The sequence below is a fragment of the Anolis sagrei genome, chromosome 6, assembly GCF_037176765.1.
Source record: "Anolis sagrei isolate rAnoSag1 chromosome 6, rAnoSag1.mat, whole genome shotgun sequence".
Classification (NCBI taxonomy): Eukaryota; Metazoa; Chordata; class Lepidosauria; order Squamata; family Dactyloidae; genus Anolis; species Anolis sagrei.
The window spans coordinates 101,482,882-101,503,662 of NC_090026.1; the positions used below are offsets into that span (position 1 = coordinate 101,482,882).

Here is a 20,781-nt window from a genome sequence, read left to right on the forward strand (position 1 = left end):
AAAGATACTGATACTTTCAGAGATGCACAAAGTTATGAGTTGCATGTATGCACACCTTCTTGGAATCATGACCATTTGTAGCAGGGCCAGCATTTCCACGTCATGTACTATTTCCATCAGCAGTTAGATTTAATGTTCCAAATATCAATGCTATTATTTAATTCATAACTTTTGTTTTATTTTTAGGGAAAAGAGAAACATGCAAACACCAGAGTAAGTGTCTTCTTTCCTGTTATTTTCTTCCAACATTTAATTTTCATTTTCCAGTAGCTTGTCATGCTTCATACATGTATACCATTCTCATTTTCCTTAACTTGTTCCTCATCTTTGTGATGGCTGCTTTGAAAAAAAATGTAGTGCGTAGGGTAAAATAAAAAGGGTTTAAAATTCACAATAAAACAGATCAGAATCCAAATATAATATTCATTTCAGTGATTCTATTGCCTTTAATTCTGTGAGGTGAATGGGAAAAAATCACAAATGCAGTGCTTTAAGTATGACTTTTGTATATAATTGTTAACTATCCATAAGAATCCAATGATAAATCATGAGTCCTCCAGTGGCTTTGTCCTTCCAACTTCCAGAAGCCTCAGCCTGCATAGGCAATGGCAGACATTGTGGGAGTTATAGTTCAAAGTACCTAGTAGACCAGAAATTGTTTACACCAACTAGAAAGGTTATCAAATTCAAAAGTAAATATTTGCACTTGATTTCTTTGAGTTTCATTTACATAACAAGAACACTACTGGCTCATACTCTACAACAGTGGTTTAGGTTTAATTTTTAGTCTCTCAGATGCTTTGGACTTCATCTTCTCAGGGCCCTTCCACACAGCTGAATAAAATTCCACATTATCTGCTTTGAACTGGAATATATGCCAGTGTGGACTCAGATAATCTAGTTCAAAGCAGATGTTGTGGGATTTTCTGCCCTGATATTCTAGGTTATATGGCTGTGTGGAAGGGCCCTCAGTGGTCCATCAAATATGACTTCTGAGCAAACATTATCAGTGATTCTGAGAACTGAAGTTCAAAGCATCTAAGGGCGCATCCAAACAGCCCCCTTAAAGTGTGAGTTCCTGCAATTAAAAGGGGACCATCCAGATGATATCCCAGAGAAACATGAATTCATTTCTCACAAACCAGGAAAACCCTGATTTGTCCTGAATTTAATTGTTGGTGGGTTTATTCCACGCCTTCGTAGGAGCCACGGGATAAATCCACTACTTCCGCTGTCTGGACTGCTCCTTCAAAAATTCTGGGATTTTGAGGGGGCAGTTCAGATTCCTGTGGTTTTCCAGGCTAAATTAGCCTGGAGAACCGCAATGACACTAACCCCTACCCACCCCGACCCCAAATCCCTTTTGAAAATAAAAGAATTTACCTGGCCTCTTTTAGCGTGGCGCCGGAGCTCTCCTGGCATATAGGAATGACACATGAGGAGAAGGGGGGAGGAGGAAAATCGCTCCTGCCTCCCCTTCTCCTGGAGTGTCATTCCTACACCTGGAGAGCTCTGGCACCACGCTAATGAAAGCCAGGTAAGTTCTTTTATTTTTAAAGGGGGGATTGGGGAGGGGGTTTAGGTGTCCAGATGTTCTCCTGGAAGGTTCCAGAAGCGCATCTGGACATCCCACCCCAGAAAGCATGAGCTTTCTGAGGCGTGTGTAGATTAGGACCCGGGAACATTTGCTTTTTAAAAACATTCCCGGATTAAAGGATTGTCTGGAAGCACCCTTCGGTACTAAAAATTAAACCAGTGTTCTAGAGCTTGTACTATTCTTGTTATGGAGATGAAACTCCTTAGATAAAACTCCACCTGGTGAACCAAGGGTTGAGAATCTGCTCTAGAGCACAGAGCACAACTAACTTACGCTAGACCGATGGGTTACACTGTAGTTATCAATCAAGCCTTTTCCCCTTGGGCTGCAGTTAGGGAAACAAATAGTGATGATGTTATATTAATGTTTGTGTGTAACTTGTTTGTTTTCTTCTGATAAATAAGTGCTATGGTCCGGTCCATGGACCAGTGCTTGTCCATGACCCATTGACTGCTGATTGAAACTGTGAGAGAAAGAGTTTCCTGCTCTTTCTTTGGCCTCATTGTTTACTGTGCTCCGATATTGATTGCCCTCTGAAGTTCTTATTTGAAAGAAAAGGTGGACATTTGCAATGCAATCAGATATTGAACGTTTGGCCTTCAGAGGAGAGTGAGGACTGGCTGTTGCTAATGTGCTTTATGTGGTCCGGCTCTTCTCTAAAAAAGAATAATCCCAGCCTTTTCTCTCTCTTTCAAACAATATTGAATCTAGGATGTTGTTTTTGTTTAAAGTTCTTTTGAAACAGGGTTGTCATAATCTGTCGAATTACTTGAAATACAGTTCTGTTTTTTTGTTTGTTTTTTTTTACAAGAGAAGCAATTCCAGTAAATATGGGGAAAATGTTGTTTCCTTTCGATCTAGCATCCAGCTGGTGCACCACAGTGCAATTCAGAAATCCACAAAAGAACTTCGGGAAATGTCTAAACACAGAGAGATAGCATGGCCTCTCTCGACGCTTCCGGTGTTTCACCCGATCACTGGGGAGATTGTGCCGCCTGTTCACCCAGACAGCTATGACAATACAAGCATGCCACTGATGCAGACACAGCAGTAAGTACCAATAAACCTGTCTATAGCTGGGATGCTTTAATTGAATTTTGTTGTGGACCTGCTGACACCTTTAATTATGCAGATGGCACTGTGAACCACATGCTGTAAGATAATTTGGATCCTGCATTTAAGGTATCACGTTTCTTGTTACACAGTCCTGTAATGCATATTTGTAAGATGTTAGTCATAAGCAAACCTCATTAAGAAATTTTAAAATAAAACTAAAATGATGAAGGGCTCCGGGTCACATTTCATAATAAAAACATATATAATTGAAAACTAGAAACAAGTGAGATATATAACAAAATGATTTGGTGTAACTCCTAAAACAACTGTTTCTGTTAATGGTTCAGATAGCCTTATTCAGGTTTGGAAGGGGGAGTTCCCAAGTGGGCTTGCCATATGTGGAGTTCCTTTCCAAAAAGTACCAAATCCCCCAAAATTGTTTTTTTTTTTTTTTTTTTTGGCTAGGGGTAGAAGTATTATGTACAGATCAAAACTATCAAAATGTATAAAATCATTTCAGTACAGGGCTTTTTGCATTTTATAGCAATATAATACATCTATGTAAAAGTAGTTCAGATGGATTTGGTGCTTTTCCAGAAACAAACTCCGCATATGGTCAACTATTAGCTATAATGGATTAGGTCTTTAGAATTGTGGTTCTCAGCCTTCCTAATGCCATGACCCTTTAATATAGTTCCTCATGTTGTCTTGACCCCCCAATGATAAAATTATTTCCGTTGCTACTTCATAACTGTAATTTTGCTACTGTTATGAATCATAATGTAAATATCTGATATGCAGGATGTATTTTGTTACTTCTCTTTCTCCCTGGGATTTGACCATGGAGGGGCCACTCCACCCCTCTCATAGATCTGCCCTCCCCCCAGGCACCCTTCCCTAGCCCCCCTCTCTCACCTTCTCTCTTCTCAGCTCCACCTCCTCCTCCTCCTGCTTCCTTTTCCTCCTTGGCTTCAAAGCAAGCCTCACCTCTGTCGCTCCCGTCTCTTCCTCCTAAAATGGTGGAGGGGTGGAGTGGGTGGGGCTGAGTGACCACCACCTCCCTTTCAAAAAAGAAGAGGCCTCTGGGAAGCGAAGGGGGCAGGAAAAAGTTAGATAGGACCCAAACCTTCAGATCAGCCAGATTCTCCATCTAATTTACAGTAAATCCTCCAATTTGAGATCAGAAACGAGAACAAGACTGCAGTGAAAAGGTAGATAAGTCAACTGGTGGGGAGGTCGGTGGAATAGGTGTTCACTACACCGAATGGCTGTTGGAAGACACAAGAGTCCATTAGAATCTTATGTTTACAAAGAAGAGGAGGACATTAATGTGGCATGGAAACTAGAAAACAGTGGTTACAAAAAAGCTTTTCAAGACCAGGAGCAAAGAGGAATTGTCCTGGGATTGGTGATGTAGCACTTTGCTTTGTGACAGCAGTAAACATTAGGATGTCTTCTTTGCCACATACAGAGCATTTGAGTTTATCCTCACACGAGAAGAGGCATCCACTTGCAGAAGCAAAGGAGCATTTTTTACTGGCCATCTAAAGTATTCATGTGTTGGCAGTGGGCAACTCCAGTCTTGATAGGAAATAATGAGGGATGTGTTCCGGTGGAGAGAAAGAACTATAATTTAGCTTGCCAAATGTTTTATATACTGTTCCTAATAGAGCATGGGACAAAAATGTTTTCCAAGAATTCATCTGGTGTTCATTCTTGCTTGCTGAGTCATATGGCCATGGTGAGCGTGGTAAATTAAGAACAGCTTGGGCTGGACTGAAGTTGGCATACCCGTATATAAAGGCTTCTTTGTAGGCAACCGGAAAGACAAAACCTTGATGCCATTCTGTAATTCTAAACTCCCCCTGGTGGGTGTCCAGAGACATTTAGTTGCCAGCATATCAGAATAAGAAATAAATCGATATATTACATTATAATTTTAGTAGTTGGTATTCATTATATCCTACCCCACCACATCTTCGTGGAGCTTTGAAAGGGGAATCAATCTATGCTTAAGAGGATCAATTCATTTTTATTTATTCTGAACTGCTGTCCTTGATTTCTTTATCTTCAATTATGGAAGACATATTAATGTTCTGTTTCAGACTGACTCCAGACTAGGTAAACTGAACATAGATTTTTACAGAAACTGATAATATATCTCCAGAATCTCCATTAGAACAAGATTTTTTTAATTATTATTATTTTACTTTTTTATTTGATACATCCCAACAATCAACAAAGTTTTGCCATACAAGTCAAGTAAGATTAATATGCCTTGCATATTTAGGCCGTCTTCAATGGCACAAAATATTCTGCCAGCTTTTGAATTTTTCAAAACTCTTTAATTAGGCAAGATGGTTATCAAAGCAACCAGGGAGGAGTGGAGTAGCAGGTACTCAGACCATGGAATCTTTGTGTGCAAGTCACAGAGACCAAAAAAATAAACCTATAATTCCAAATTGGATAATCACAGTGCTTTTTTGTTTATTGTCAGTAATCAGCTTGGTAGTGTACATAATAAATTCTGATTTGAGCATCTGTAGCTTCCTCCCTCTTTCACAAACATCTGGGATGTTTCAGTTGGCCTTATAAAGATACTACATTAATATATTTTCCCCTCAAAAGATACTGGATCCAGATAACTTCCTCTGAAACTAAGAAGTGAATCCAACATCTTTGGAGCTTAATGAAATATTCCAGGAATAAAATATTAAGACATACAGGCATATCCTTTTAAACATTTCTATTCATCAACTGGTGGCGCAGAGGGTTAAACCGCTGAGCTACTGAACTTGCTGACCAAAAGGTTGGTGGTTCGAATCCAGGAAGCAGTGAGCTCCTGCTGTTAGGCCCAGCTTCTGACAACCTAGCAGTTCAAAAACATGCTAATGTGAGATCAATAGTTACCACCTTGGCGGGAACGTAACATGCTGGTCACATGACCTAGGTGTCTAGGGACAATGCCGGCTCTTCAGCTTAGAAATAGAGATGAGCACCCCCCCCCCCCCCAGAGTCGGACACAGCTAGACTTAATGTCAGGGGAAACCCTGACCTTTTATTCATCAACTGGTTTTTATAGTGAAGAAACACATTAGTTTGATGTCATCATTAAACCTTTTAAGGAAAATGAGTTATTTCAGGAAAGTGTTGGTTTTTTAAATTTAGATTTTGTAATAGTATCCATTGATTCATTTATTCATGTAAAATATTTTTTCTTCTTATCCTTTATAGAAACCTGCCACATCAGACTCAGATTCCACAGCAGAAAACAGAAGGTGACTTTTATTTGTTTAAAAACTCAGAATATTATTCTCTGCACACTTGTTCAAAGAACCTATCTATAAATATTTTCATTTGCAGCCAAGGCAAAAAAATATTCATTGAAATGAAAATATAAATGGCAAGCACAAGATTAATCAGAAGATTGTTGAAATGTACAATATAACCAATTAAGTCTTCTAACACTGGGTTGTTGTGAGTTTTCGGGCTGTATGGCCATGTTCTTGAAGCATTCTCTGCCTACCATAGATGTGGGTGAAACATTAGGAGAGAATGCTTTTGGAACATGGCCCTACAGCCTGGAAAACTCACAACAACCCAGTGATTCCGGCCATGAAAGCCTTTGACAACACATTTTCTAATACTGGTAAACAAAAGCATTTTGGTTTTGGGAGATTAGAATTCCACTTCATAACTGAGTGGAATTGTGTATAACTGCCAACTTGGCGTCACAGTTGATGGCTCTTATGAAATCTTTTCCCCCTAACTGTATGTTGTAATAAAGCTATTTTCCCCATCTTTTAAGTTTCATGCAACTCTCTTGTTTTTGATGCAACAAACTTCGCAGAGGTACCTCTCTTAAGATTATTCAGATAGAACAGGATTGTACAATTTAGGCAGAAGTGACATGTACTTAGATGTCTTTAGATGTTCCTAAGCAGTTTGGTGAGTTGCACCTGAACCCATTAAAGAGGGCATTGTATTCAAAATCATTGTTTTTTATTACTGCTTTCGGGGACTGAAGGAGAATTTCGAATGACAACATTCCAAAGATTGGAGGCAAGTATTATATCAATACTGCTTGGTTATGGTAAAAAAAATTGATAAAAACATTCAGTAATTGTAAATGTAATGAAGTTGATCTACTCTATATACTTCTGTATAAGTCAAAGCCAACAGACAAAAAAAACCCCTGTTGGTTGACTTATCCATGGGTCAAGACATTGTCTCAGTGGAGGGTGAAAGGTAAAAGCTTATTAAGGAGAGAACCTAAAAGAAGTATCGGTCCTCTTTATTCTGTCTGCCATGGCACGGTTTCTGGCCTTTTTGAATGCATAGGTGGCGGCCAAGGACGATTGGCATTGGTGCTTTCTCATCTCTGCAGAAGGGCCATCAACTTATCCATGGGCCATGTTAAAATCCATAATTTTGGCCCCAAAGCTTGCCCTTGACTTATACAAAAGTATATACAGCACATATAAATGATAGGTTTGGGCAGTATAATCATTCATCCAGAAGATTAGGTATTCTAAGGTTGGCATATAAATTGATATCTATATATTCTAGTGGCCCTAAGGATGAAAACAGCTTGCCTTAGAGTCCCCCTACAGTTGTTTTAAACAGTTGTTTTTTTATTTTTCTCACACATGTCTGAATTGTCGTTTACAGGTAAATGGCATCCCTGAGGAAAGAAAACTTACAGAAGCAATCAATTTGTAATTAAATGAAACAGCCAAGATCGTATTTTATTTCCTTATCTGCTCCAATGATGCATGAGTTTTTTTCTGATAAAAGTTCGCATGCATGCAGTATTAAATATTCCAGTGTCTGATGGTACAAATTCCATATTATTAAATCTACTGTATCATTTTGTACTCAACATTTTCAACAAATTTGTAAAATCTTAACTTTTATATTTGTGATATTAAAATATTTAAAATAAACATTAATCTATCCATTCTTTCTTAGATTTTATAATACCTTGTACAAAGGTGATAAATGCTAACTCCAAAGTAATAGCTGAATGATCCCTAGCAGAACAGGCATTCCTGCTATAGATGCACTCATCTTTGTACTAATCCTTTCAGGACTCCCCTAACAGTATTTCCCTCCCGCCCGCACCGGCAAACAAATGAACCGTACCTGGGGCCCACTTATGTGAGTTAAGAAAGAAAATTCTACAAATGCCTTCTATTCCTTAGTATCAACAGTGCAATAACTTAATGAGTTTGTAGAAATTTTGGATTTTTAATTTGCTTTTAATCTTGATTAAAGACTACATTTTTGGGTTGCGGTGAGTTTTCCAGGCTGTATGGCCATGTTCTAGAAGCATTCTCTTCTGATGTTTTGTCCACATCTATGGCAGGCTTCCTCAGAGATTGTGAGGTATATTGGAAGCTAGATATAAACCTCCCTTGTCTAGTTACCAATATACTTCACAACCTCTGAGGATTCCTGCAATAGATGTGGGTGAAACGTCAGGAGAGAATGCTTCTGGAGCATGGCCATACAGCTTGGAAAACTCACCGCTAACCAGTGATTCCGGCCGTGAAAGCCTTCGAGGATTACATTTTTATTTTTGAAAAGCCCTCAGTCTGTCAACATTTACATTTTATTGTGCAAAACCTCAAATGAGAATCATTTTGATCAATGAGGTGTCTGTATGTATTCCTGTCAATTTTTAAAACATAAGAGGGAACTTTTTGTGACATGAGTTTTTATAAGCAATTTATTGTTCAGATGCAGTTGTTAAATTAACTGATAAAATATTTCCTACTGGCTAAACTACTTCTTTGTTTCAATAGATGGTAATAACTGGAATAAACAGCCAAATATCATCAGAATTTGTTCAGCTGAAGTAAGCAATTTGAGGATTTGGAGATACGTAGGAATTCTAAATACAGTACATGAAGGCAAACAGGCTATTTATGAAAATTGATTTTTATGGCAGCCAGGAAGAGATTGCAAAATGCAGTGCTACCTTCTGCATAACTCATTTTTAGTATTCTCTCAGATGACAGAGTACATATGACTTCAAGCATTACAGGATTTTTTAAAAAAGGAAACTTTTGTTTAAATGATGCTCTTTTCAGTTCAAAAATAAAGCACCCACAGCACATTTATTTAAATTACTTCATATTTTTCACATAAAGTTTAAAAGAAAATATAGACTTTATCCAACATACAGTAATAATAGCAAACAAGTGCAATATTTCAAACATAAAAAACAATCCTTAACCAAATCTGTACAACAGATAAATAAAATATCTACAATACTTGATATATAAACATAACAAAAAACCCACGCTTCACAAAAGTTTTTTTTGCCCGGTAAAGTTATGGATGTCATTTGTACATGTGGCCCATGACTTTCCAACCATAACCAGAGTGCTCAGCTAAACTGAAATGAAACGTACAAATCAAATGCTTCTATTAGTGGCAAAGGGCAACTTTTGACACCAGTGAAAATGAACAGGCAAATAAGAAAACAGAATTTACACATTGCTGTTTGTTAATGTAATAGAAAGAACAAGTTTCAACTCAAGCATTAAATGAAAGCAAATGTGATCTATCATTCTTCAGTGGAATTTCCCCTGCATAATTGTCCTTGTCCTTGCATGACAGGATCCCAAAGTTTTGACTTATTGAGATACACGATAAAACAACTTCCTATAAATTGAAAGGCATTAATACACATATGCGCAGAAAGCAAGATTGTTGATTCATTCTTCAAGTGCTCAAATCATTTGAAACATAAGCATTACAGGAACAAGTCTCTTAAGGCCAAGACTGACAGGAGCCTGTACACAAGAGGGTTGGGAATCTTTGGGGCATTCAGATATTTAGAACTGCAAACCCCATAAGCCCTGGCCCTTACCAATTACCATCCCAGATGGTGCTTGTCAGAATTGGAAATCTGGAGGGCCAAAGGTTCCCAACATCTGTGCTAGAACCAAATATTTTTCTACAAATAAAACTGCACTTGTTCTCAAGCTGCATTATGAATTAGTACTGCTAAAAGAATAATCTGATGGTTCTTCGGTGCCAACTTCTATAAAGAAAAATGCACAAAATTTGGACATCCATATACTGTTTGGAATCAAGATCCATACATTTCAATATAGGATGCTCCATATAGATTCAACTCTTAATACAACGTACCATGTGAAGAAATTAAATTACACACTTGCTAGTCTGAACTGCTAAGTATTTTTCACACACACACACAGTGTGGTTAGGGAAGATTGGACTCTGAATGGAAATGAAAATAATCCTAAATGTCTATACAGAATTTAAAAGCCACTTTTAAAAAAGGAAAAGCTCAATCAAGGATGAAAAGCTCAGTATTCGTAGGCTTATAGCAAATAAACTTTAAAAAAACCCCAAAAATATGGATTCCATTTACAGGCCTTACAAAAACTGATTTTGTAGAAATTTAGGGGTTCCATCTTTTGAGCAACGGTCAACTGTAATCTTTTCTTCTGCGATCTAATACAGGTTTCAAGAATTTTCTTGATCAAAGAAGAAACCTTCTTTTGAATGAAAAAAAAATCAATGGTTATAGCCCCAAATTTTAGGTACCTGACCTCTTCAATGTAGTTTGATATAAAATGCTCTACGCTATATGAAGTTATCAGTGGGGAAGGGTTTAATTATAGTCTAGCTACTTCACTCCTTGGATGTAATTATAGTGGTATACAGGAAACAGAAGGGAGAAGTCATAGGAGAATGGCTGAAGAGCCTGAAGTTTCAACAAACATATGACACTAATATTGCAAGATACATAGGACAAGATCCAAGTATGTACTTCCATCTCAAACTCCAGCAGAATCAGAACCTTCTTTCCCTTAATGGTGCCCTGAAACCTACTCCATTAAGCCCTCTGAGCTCTCTAGAGCAGATCTATAGATGGCAACATGGGGGTTAAGGGGAAATAACTGATCCTGGCAGAAACAGCAGCAGCCAGCAGAAGTACAGCATTGGAGTCCAGCCAAAGAGATAATTGCACATGCTGAAAACAGTGACGAAAACCCACATGATTTTTAAGAAAAGTCAAAGTAAGGCTATGCAAACATGTCAGTTATGAAACACACACACACACACACATAAAACCATTGAAAATGATATTTACTGAAATGCTATGCTATTTCTTGTAAACATGGATGTTGAGCACTAAATCCAAATGTTAGTTCCAACTAGAGTAGGCCCACTCACTGTATGGGTATAAGGTATGTCTACTACACTCATGGGGAGCTCCCTTAAGATATCTACTGTAGCCTGGGACTAACAACTAGAATTTGCCCTATGCTTCTGATAAAAAGATTGGTTTCCCCCTTAGTACTTGAATGGTGTCCTAGACATGTATTAGTTATTTTAACTAATACACATTAACCAGTAAAACATGTTGCTATACTTCAAAAATTCTCCAGTTAGTACAGGAAAAATCTGAGCATACATCAATGCTGAAGCATTTAAAAACAAACTGTAGACATTAAGCCATTTTGTATGGGTGGAGTGCTGACAAGTAAATGAATTTTTGTAAGTAAGCTGATTTAAACTGCTTTAAAGGGAATTTGGGGGGCTGGATTATTATTTGTTGCAATAAAAGCATTTAAAAATACAAATATAATCACTGCAGTTATGCCAGTACTTTTTAACAACCGTATAATGCCTCCAGATAAAATTGATGCAAGCAGCTCTAAATGTCTCTGTAGAGCTAAACCTGCAATGGTAATCTTTTATTTTTAGAAAGATATGTAAACAGAAATATCACTCCAGGAGAAAAAAATGTTTTTCCACATGCGGTTTCTTTTTCCTTTAGTGGGTGGATTTCCCCATGCTAAGTAGTGAAATTTCTACCATGATCAGTAGTCTTCATTTGACTTCTTTCTTGCGTTGTCCATAGACCTAAAAGTTGTGGGAGGATTGTGTTATTCCAGTTGATTTTATTTCGGGTTTTTGGTTTTTTTGGCGCAGGCAAACTCAAAGGAAGCCCACGGTGACACTCTAGTGATATATGAGAAATTATGTTGACCGTTTCTGAATGGATGATAAAAAGAGAAGTCCACCAAAAAAGAAACCTACACACAGCAACCTTTTCAGTAGAATCACATTGTCTTTTGGAATTACAATCTGTGCAAGATCATTTGTGATCTGAGAAATTTCATGTGCCACACAGACGAATATAAAAGTGCTGACAATAATGTTGAGCATGGGGTTTCCCGGAATGAGGACCAAAATCCCCTTGGTATCTGCTGCTAGCCAGATGTGGTACTGGCAGATAAAAAGCTGGGGGGGGGAAAGAAAACAAAGAAGAGTTAGGCTAAAATAACTGGGTCCACAGTGACCACTATTAATCTGTAGCCCTCTCCAAAAATTATACATTTTATTGCTGTGAGTTTTTAAGGCTGTATGGCCATGTTCCAGAAGCATTCTCTCCTGACGTTTCACACTGCAGACTAATTCAACCAGAGAAGTCAGCCATAGCAGAGCACTTGATGAATCAACCTGGACACAGCATATTATTTTAGAATACAGAAATGCTGGACCACTCTAACAACCACCACATCAGACTACACAGAGAAGCCATTGAAATTCACAAGCATGTGAACAATTTCAACAGAAAGGAGGAAACCATGAAAATGAACAAAATCTGGCTACCAGTATTTTAAAACTCTAAAATCAGAACAGTAAATAAAGAAGAATACTCTGAAAAGGGGGAATTCCAGACAAGAAACAATCAGGGCCAGATAATACTTCCCAACAAAGGATTCCCCCAGGCTGGAATCAGCCAGGCCTTGAAGTTGCAAGGCTTTGCAATACTAATCAAGGTGATTGATTGCAACATTCACACTTGCCTCCAACAGACAAGAGTTCTTTCTCCCACGCTGGACCTTCTACAGAAATATAAACCTCCCTTTTCTAGTTTCCAATATACCTCACAACCTCTGAGGATGCCTGCCATAGATGTGGGCGAAACATCAGGAGAGAATGCTTCTGGAACATGGCAGACAGCCTGGAAAACTCACAGCAGCCCAGTGATTCTGGCCATGAAAGCCTTCAACAAACATATATTTATTTTATCCATGAATCATGTTACAGTAGTGTGAAAGCGTAATATTCTCCTGAGTAGCAAAGGACTTCCCTTCGTTTACTTCATGGGTGAAGTATAAATATTTCTTCCATTCTAAGGACAGTCATTATAACTTGCACGTATATGGAGGCTTCCATATTGATTTATCACATAGTACTGGAGTAATATTACATCATACATTTTGGAGGATTAAGGGAATCTGGTGGCAGCTCCCTAGATCGTTACTACTGCCACTAGCAAATAAGCCCGGGGAGCAACATCAATGTAAGAAATACTCAGGAGAATACATGCTAATAGGTACCCATCACAGTGTTTCTCTTCTGTCTGACAGAGGAAAAGGTGTAACCATAATTTATTTCATAAAACGGCAATACTTCATTTGTGTCGTGCAGCGTTTTTCAATGGCAATTTAGAATGTTCAAGACTGGACCATAATAGCAGATCTCAAATCAGCCAGAATTTTATTGTACATTTACTAGGTCTGGTGTGCTTTAGACTTGGAACAAAACTGTGCTACTTGCCTCAAGGGAAATTCTGCCAAACCAGGCAAAAAATGAACTGTACAAAGAACGGGCGTAGCCAGGTATATTCCTGATAAGAATGAAAGCTAAAATCTGAAAGACAAAACCAGGTCATTAAAAAAAAAAAAACAATCTTTCATATATAAAATATATCTCTATCCATCCACTGGAATGTCAAAGCTATTACTTTTCATACTAGATGGCAGAGAACCCAAAGTTCTTGGAAACTATGTTCTGAAATAAATAATGAGCAACACAACTACTATAATATGGCAAAGCAAATCACCTATAAGACCTATGAATATAACCAAAATCCAGAGATCAAAATTACAAAGAAGCGTGCAAGTTTTTACGTTCGCCAGAACTCTCCATAAGGCCTGTGCCAATAAAATAATAATAATAGAGCAATGGCTGTAAACAGAAGCTGAGAAGCCCATGAAAATGGAGAGTGAATTGATAGCTACTAGATGTGAAGGTATCAGCACAATATACTGGGATAGAGAAGAAATTTCTGAACAATATACGGGGCCGTGTTTCAAAGATCTCCCTTTTACCTTAGATGGGACACACAGGCTCCTGGTTTGTACAAAGAAACAAACAAGGTATTGTCTGCTTGTGAACTTTTTATTTGCTTATATTTGCTGTAAAAGTTCCAAATCCAGTGAAGACCCAGTCGCATATAGGCTCTCTTACTTAAAAATTCCCAAACCTTGCCTATTACATAATTAGCAGCTAATTGAAGAGCTGGTATTCATTCTGCTCAGTCATTCCTGGATGTGTAGAGGAGAAATCCACAAAAACACTAACTAAAGCTGGCACAAGGGAAATAACCCACACAATTTGTGGATACTCTGGAGCACCATGAGAAAATGCTCAATTCAGAGATAACATTAGATCATAAGTTAATGCCTTATGAACAATATCATATTGGGCTCACATCTGTCACCCTCCTGCATGTCTGGAAGGAGATTTTAAGAATCCTCTGCCTGGTCCAATATAATGGCAGTCTGATGTAACATCTCAACTGGATAAAACTTCATTTAGTTTAAACTAGGGGTTCACATGATTTTGTGTACAGTCTAGCTCATACTTCCCTCTTAACATCTCAATGTACGATCACACCTTCCTCCTCCTGATCAGTACATTGAAATGAGGGCATTTACTTTCTGTAATTCATTACCACCATCTAAGGAGCTGTGTCTGTGTAGAAAGCCGAACTGAAAGCCTCAATCAACCTTCTTGTAACCCTCACCAAGATGGCAGTTTTACTGCTGCAACCAGTAGGCAGAAAAAAGCAATCTTGGTTAGAATTACGAGATGAGAGAGTTGAAAGCTTCTCACAGCTACCTGGGACCCAGCTGCTCTTCCTGTTTCTCGAATGATTTTAGCTCTCCCTCCCCCTCAGGTTTCTGTACTGAGGTTCAATCGTTCTCTGCTTCTGAGAGTTTGGAAAGAATGGCTGAAGGGTAGGAAGAGAAAAAGGTTTTCTTATCCCCTAAAGATTTATGCTCTTTCTATCACACATATACATTACCTACACCCCTGAGATGTATGCAGTGAGTAGACTTATCATGGGGCACAGAAAACCATAACAATACAATGTAATAGTATGTACTATGATGGTCCAGGAAGGCTTTCATATTGCAGCAAATTACTAAATCTTGTTTTGCCATGATTTATGAAGGCCAAAGTAGTTGCTTTCTGGCTGTTACATCCTATTTACTGTGGAAAATCTAAAGTACAGGCAGCCCCAAAGTTACGAATAGATTATGTAGGTTGTTCTTAAACGCACACACATACACATACATACACCTGTGCACCTGTTTAGAAGATTTGACTTCACTTTCTGGCTTGTTGCGGAAACAAGGATTGGCGATAAAGCTTCAGTGGAGACACACTCCCCCCCCCCCCCCCAATAACTCTTTCAGGAGTGAATTTTCCCTTCTAGGAATAGATTTCTCTCACTTCCTATTGTCTCATCCTCATTCTTAACTATGAGTTGTTTGTTAAGTCAGATGTTTGTAACTCGGGAACTGCCTCTAAGTTGCAAAAAAGTAGGAAATATAAATTACCTGTACAACTGAAACAGATGGATGCATTTCATTGCACTCAGATTTGTTTTTACAGCTACTTGCCCAGATAGAGTAGGTCTAAAACATATAAAAAGCATATATGAGCTCAATAAAGTTCCAAATTAAGTCATTCAAATGAATGGATTATAGAAATGTTGGCTTTACATTTTATCCTTAGGCTGTAATCCTGTGCAAAACTGTCTGGGAATAATAAGATGGGACTGACTTCTGATTACAGACAAAGGGATAGTTTTCTTCCCTGAAATAACTGAAAATTCATTGCAGAGCTTCCATAAACATACCCTTATCTCAGTACAACTGGCAAAATAACTCTGAACAGAATTTCTAAAGGTGAGCTGTTTGTCTTCCAATAGACACAGTTTGCAACTTGTTTTCATAACCATTATCCCATCCCAACTGATCATGAAACAGTTAATAAAGCCTCTAGGAGAGCTGAACTGTGCTTTTGGGAAACTTACCAAGAAAGAGACTACTGAAATAAATAATAAAGTATTTGAAACTTTGTTGGGAAAGAGGGGCTCCCCCTTTCCTTCTGTGAGGGCTTGCCGCTTCTGAAATGTTAGATAAATAAAAGCAAACAACATTCCATAAAAAACAACCTGCAAGAGAAAGAGGAAAAACTGTTCAATTTCAGAATTTAGCAAGAATCTAACAATAAAGTTAACACATGGCACTTATGTATAACTGTGCCAGTTCACATAAATATCCCAATTTTAAGAAACGCTTTCCCCCTCTGAAAGAGACATTAAGAAGAAATTTCCATTTCCTATGACAAGATAGGAAATAAAGTGAATCTCTTCTCATCCAAAACCTAATAAGAAAATGCACTGTTTCAGTTTAATTGTGTGTTATTCTCTAATAAACAGGGCAGATCACAATTTTGCAATTTCTGTTTCTTTCAAGCTTAAGAGACTAAAACATACGCTTTGTTTTATTTTATGGTATAATTAATTATGCTCTTCATCAGCTTTTTGTTTTGATTGCAAACTGAAATCGTCATTTGTTTTCATTTGTAAACTACTGATAAGCACATGTTACAGACTCGCCAAAAATCAAAGAAAATTTAAATATAATGTTAACGTACGTAACGATCCAATTTCCACCTAAACCACCATTCATAGATGCTCCCATTTAACTCAAAACACTTAGACAATGGCCAAATAGAAAAAATCTTCTCAAATGTACCCTGCAAAAAATGAAGAGAAAATAGTGTTAACATCCTGGTTGCATAAACCAAGCATCTAAAGTGAGTATTTCATTTCTTACATCAGACAGTTTTGGTTCATAGGATTATTAGCCAGAACCAAATGTCCAAGAATTAAAGGAAGTTTTTTTCCACTTACAAATTATCGCTTGCATAGGCAGATTGAAATAGCCAATTCTTTCATGACTGTCCTTCCCATTACAATAACATTTGTGAGATGAAGACATTTTGTCATCCTTTTGATGCTGTATACAAGGATTTATGGATTGGATTATAATATGCCATTTTCTAGGGCACGTGCAACACAAGAGACAGGGATAAAATGGATGTTTGTTCCTAGAAATAGAGCACTTTGGAAAACTGAACTTTTGGAACACATATCCACAAAAGGTACATTTGATTTTTTTTTGTTCATTATCTGTTTATTTTCCTCTTTTTCCTGTCCACTTTTTGTACTTGTCAACGATTTTCATAAAATCATAGAATAGAATTGGAAGAGACCACAAGGGACATCTAGTCCAACCCTGTCATGCAGGAAAAGCACAATCAAAGCACCCTTGACAAATGGCCATCTAGTCTTTGTTTAAAAGCTTCTAAGAAAGCAGCTTCCACCACACTTTGGGGCTGAAAGATCTGCATATCCGAGGGAGAGGAAAAGACTTTACATATAGGATTGGAGCTCTAAATTGTTGGGATATTCGCTTGTATGTTAAAACAAGCAGGAATAAACTTCCTGGATATAAGGTGAAAGAAAAAAGTTAGAGAGATCAACAAAGGGGAAGCAGGAAATCCTTTTTGAAAATGTATGTACATATGTTTGTATTTTGGAGTTATGAGCTGGCAGAGAATACTCTCAAGTTGTTATGGCAAAGAAACAAGAATGGCAGAAACCACACCCTGTGCTCTGGGTGTGTATACTAGCGCTCCTAGAATGTTCTAGGTGAGATTTTAAGTAAGGGCAGAACCCATCTGAGATACAAAAAAACCCATATAAAAATGTTCACAGAAATATCAACAAGTTATTCCAGGAAATCTAAAAGAATGAAAGTTAAAACAAGTTATCACTGAGAGGTTGTATGCTTTGCCACAGAGCTTTTTCGCCCCCACTCACACTGGCTCTCTAAAGCTATGTTTTTTTCCATCCTAGTGTGATTGCTGAACTTGTTATTTAAAGGCATCTGAACAGTATGAGCCAAACAAAAGTAACAAAGGCTTCTGCAATACATTATAAAACTCCCTTAAAACCAAAGGCTTTGATCAGCTTTAATTAATGTAAATCTTGCCAGAGAAAACTGTAGGAATTTCTGCAAGTATTCAAATGGGGAAAAGTGCATTCTGGAAAATAATCCATACCAAATCAGCGAATCAACATCTCTAAGTGCTTTGTAGAGCTAGCTGAAAAAAACTATTCTCTTATTCACAAGTTATTTAAATGTGGAACCTGAGGCCATAAACACTCTATAGGGAGAGAACAAATGAAGCACACACTCCATTTGTAATGGAGATTACAAATTAATCTCACCATAGACTAAACAGTGGGTAGTATAAACATACAAAATATATTCCCAAATTCAGTTATGAGGATTTTGTTTAAAATATAGCTCTTTGATAAATGGGGAAATTTGGAAGTTGCAGTTCCAAAAGTATATTTTCTGAGCACTGCAATATTAAGCTAGAGGCACAGCTTCTATTCTAAAAGCCTCAGGATATTTCTCTACAAAGAAACATAGCTATATATTTTTTCCTGAAGATGATATACAAATGTTTTGGAGCTCTGTGTTTCTAATTACTTCTTCCTGGTCAGACCTCAAAATGCAAAAGTAATTTCGTTTTGATTTATTTAAAAAAAACCTCTGTTTTTTAAAAATTTCAACAACAAAATACAACAGAAGGAATTCTCATATAATGCTCAAATGTCCAATAATAATAATAATAATAATAATAATAAGGCAGAAGGCCACCTTACTGGGATCTGCACGCATTATTCGCCGATACATCACACAGTCCTAGACACTTGGGAAGTGTCCGACGTGTGATCCAATACAACAGCCAGCAGAGTAATCTTGTCTGCTGTGGACTCATCTTGTTTGTTCCAAATAATAATAATAATAATAATAATAATCACACAGTCCTAGACATTTGGGAAGTGTTCAGCTTGTGATTTTGTGATACGAAATCCAGCATATATATCTCGTTTGCTGTGACATACTGAGTTTTTGTGTCAGATAATAATAATAATAATAATAATAATAATAATAATAATAATTTTATTTGTATCCCGCCACCATCTCCCTGGAGGGACTCGGGGCAACACACAGGATGCACCCAGTAGTGCAACACAATACAAATACAGCAAAAAAGGTTAAATTAATAACAATAATATTAACCCCATTACACATAAACAATGCTATAACCCTTATCAATTAAAGATACCAAAAGATCTGACAAGCAATAAAATAGTGGCTATGTGCAATATCTGTCCTTATTAAGTGCAACAGTGACCACTCACTAAATCCTCAAATATAGTGATCATGATCCCTAAATATGGTCAAAAGCTTGACCATGTTTTAACAGCAGGTATTTCCTTCACTAGAAAGGTTGTGGTACCTGGGATTTACATGACAGGTCAACCAAGGATGAAGAAATAAATAAATAAACAAACAAGGAAACAATGCCCTCTATTCAAGACAAAACAGTCAAGTTTTAGATGTAAGGCTGATGTACTTTGTGAAAGTAGCTGCTCCACCCTCAGTCCTCTGGATGAACTCATGCATTCCAACACCCATTTCGAGGGACACAGTTAATGGATTTGCCATAGAGCTAAAAGCCTGTGAGTTGTTTGAAACAGATAACAGCCTATTCCTTACAGGAGCACATAACATTTACCATTTCTGCCCCATTAGAACTACAAGTGCTCTTTCTTACTGTTTAAGAAGGTTTGATTTCTAAATATCAAGCAAAATTTAGACTATTTGCATTCCATCAGTCAGTTTCTACTCCACAATACCGTATAAAAGGTAAAATACAAACCTGAGAATAGGCTAGAAAATATATACAGATGAACAGGAAAACAAATTTCAGCAGTAAACCAAAGTGCCAGAAACAACTGCCTGTGGGGGGAAAAAAATAGAATTGAGGTTTTGTTATTATTTCGATAAGCTATCCGCTGATATAAGAGTGTACCAAACCAATATCTTTAAAATTTGAATTGAACCAAACATGAAGTGCATTTGGTGAATATCCCCAACTCGAGAAAACACCATCTTCCTTTCCAGGGATTTTAGCAAGAAGATAGTAATTTGGGAGATGGGGGTGGGGGAAGAGAAATGTGGAGACAATCCTCATTCAGGTGTACAAGTAACAGAATATGCATCTCCTCAAAATAAGGCCACAGACACTGTTGGTTTAACACCAGCAATACAATTACTTCAACGGGATAATCATTCATATACAGTGCCCCATCCACATTCCATTCCAGAACAAGACTGAAGTTTCACTTGACAGCCCTGCACAGAAAAGAGGCAGCAATTGGAAGGTATTCCTTTCCCTCTCCCATTCCATCCTCAATAATAGTTTTATTTAGAACCACAGAGATGGAAGAGACAATGAGGGCCATCTAGTTCAACCCCTAACTGGTATTATATACCCAAATCTGGTTAACTATGTAACTTCGTAACAGCCTCATTTTCTCTAGTGATCTCCAATTTACAGTGCAGAAGTACTCTCAAGTAAGACTAATTCACTAAAAACTAAACCAGTAATAAATATGGGAAACAGTGTCTGAGAAAAGATGAAGAATTAAAGAACACGAGATAGCCCTGCACACTCTGGTTCCTTTCCCACTCCAAAAATAGCTATTTTGGTCTTGGAAACCTATATTTCATTCACTGTGTACTAAATTTCTTAGGTTATGATTTGGGTAAACAGAATGTCCTCTCCTGCCTTCTCATTGTTATTATTTCACAGCAAAATGGTTATATTACTATGTATAGAATACAAGTACAGCATGGTGTTTTGTGTTAAGACTATTGCTCTGGAGACCAGGGTTCAAATCCTTGCTCGGTTACAAAAACCGATTGAGTGATCTGTGGGTAAGTCACACACTCTCAGCCCCAAAACCCCTGTAATGGATTTGTCACCATAATTCAGAAATAACTTGAAGGTACATAACAGCAACAACAACAAAAACAACAGCAACAACAAATTCTATGTGC

General features: G+C 37.5%; 2 protein-coding genes across 4 annotated transcripts in view; one reads left to right on the forward strand and one right to left on the reverse strand.

The window, feature by feature from the left end:
* Positions 1-7,599, forward strand: part of SGCE (sarcoglycan epsilon) — a 31,008-nt gene extending 23,409 nt beyond the window's left edge. The window contains exons 8-12 of one of the 3 annotated variants that reach the window (XM_060782240.2): positions 187-213; positions 2,459-2,647; positions 5,888-5,931; positions 6,681-6,715; positions 7,325-7,599. In XM_060782240.2, the coding sequence (XP_060638223.2) occupies positions 187-213; positions 2,459-2,647; positions 5,888-5,931; positions 6,681-6,715; positions 7,325-7,375 (346 nt within the window). In that variant the 3' untranslated portion in view covers positions 7,376-7,599. The remainder of the gene's footprint in view (positions 1-186; positions 214-2,458; positions 2,648-5,887; positions 5,932-6,680; positions 6,716-7,324) is intronic. The other 2 variants (XM_060782241.2, XM_060782242.2) reach the window with 2 other exon arrangements.
* Positions 7,600-11,581: 3,982 nt separating this feature from the next.
* CASD1 (CAS1 domain containing 1) overlaps positions 11,582-20,781 on the reverse strand; it is a 41,723-nt gene continuing 32,523 nt past the window's right edge. Inside the window, exons 13-18 of the mRNA XM_060782243.2 lie at positions 19,598-19,677; positions 16,448-16,549; positions 15,822-15,962; positions 15,343-15,420; positions 13,271-13,363; positions 11,582-11,944 (exon numbers count right to left, since the gene is read on the reverse strand). Of these exons, the coding sequence (XP_060638226.2) occupies positions 11,681-11,944; positions 13,271-13,363; positions 15,343-15,420; positions 15,822-15,962; positions 16,448-16,549; positions 19,598-19,677 (758 nt within the window). The 3' untranslated portion in view covers positions 11,582-11,680. The remainder of the gene's footprint in view (positions 11,945-13,270; positions 13,364-15,342; positions 15,421-15,821; positions 15,963-16,447; positions 16,550-19,597; positions 19,678-20,781) is intronic.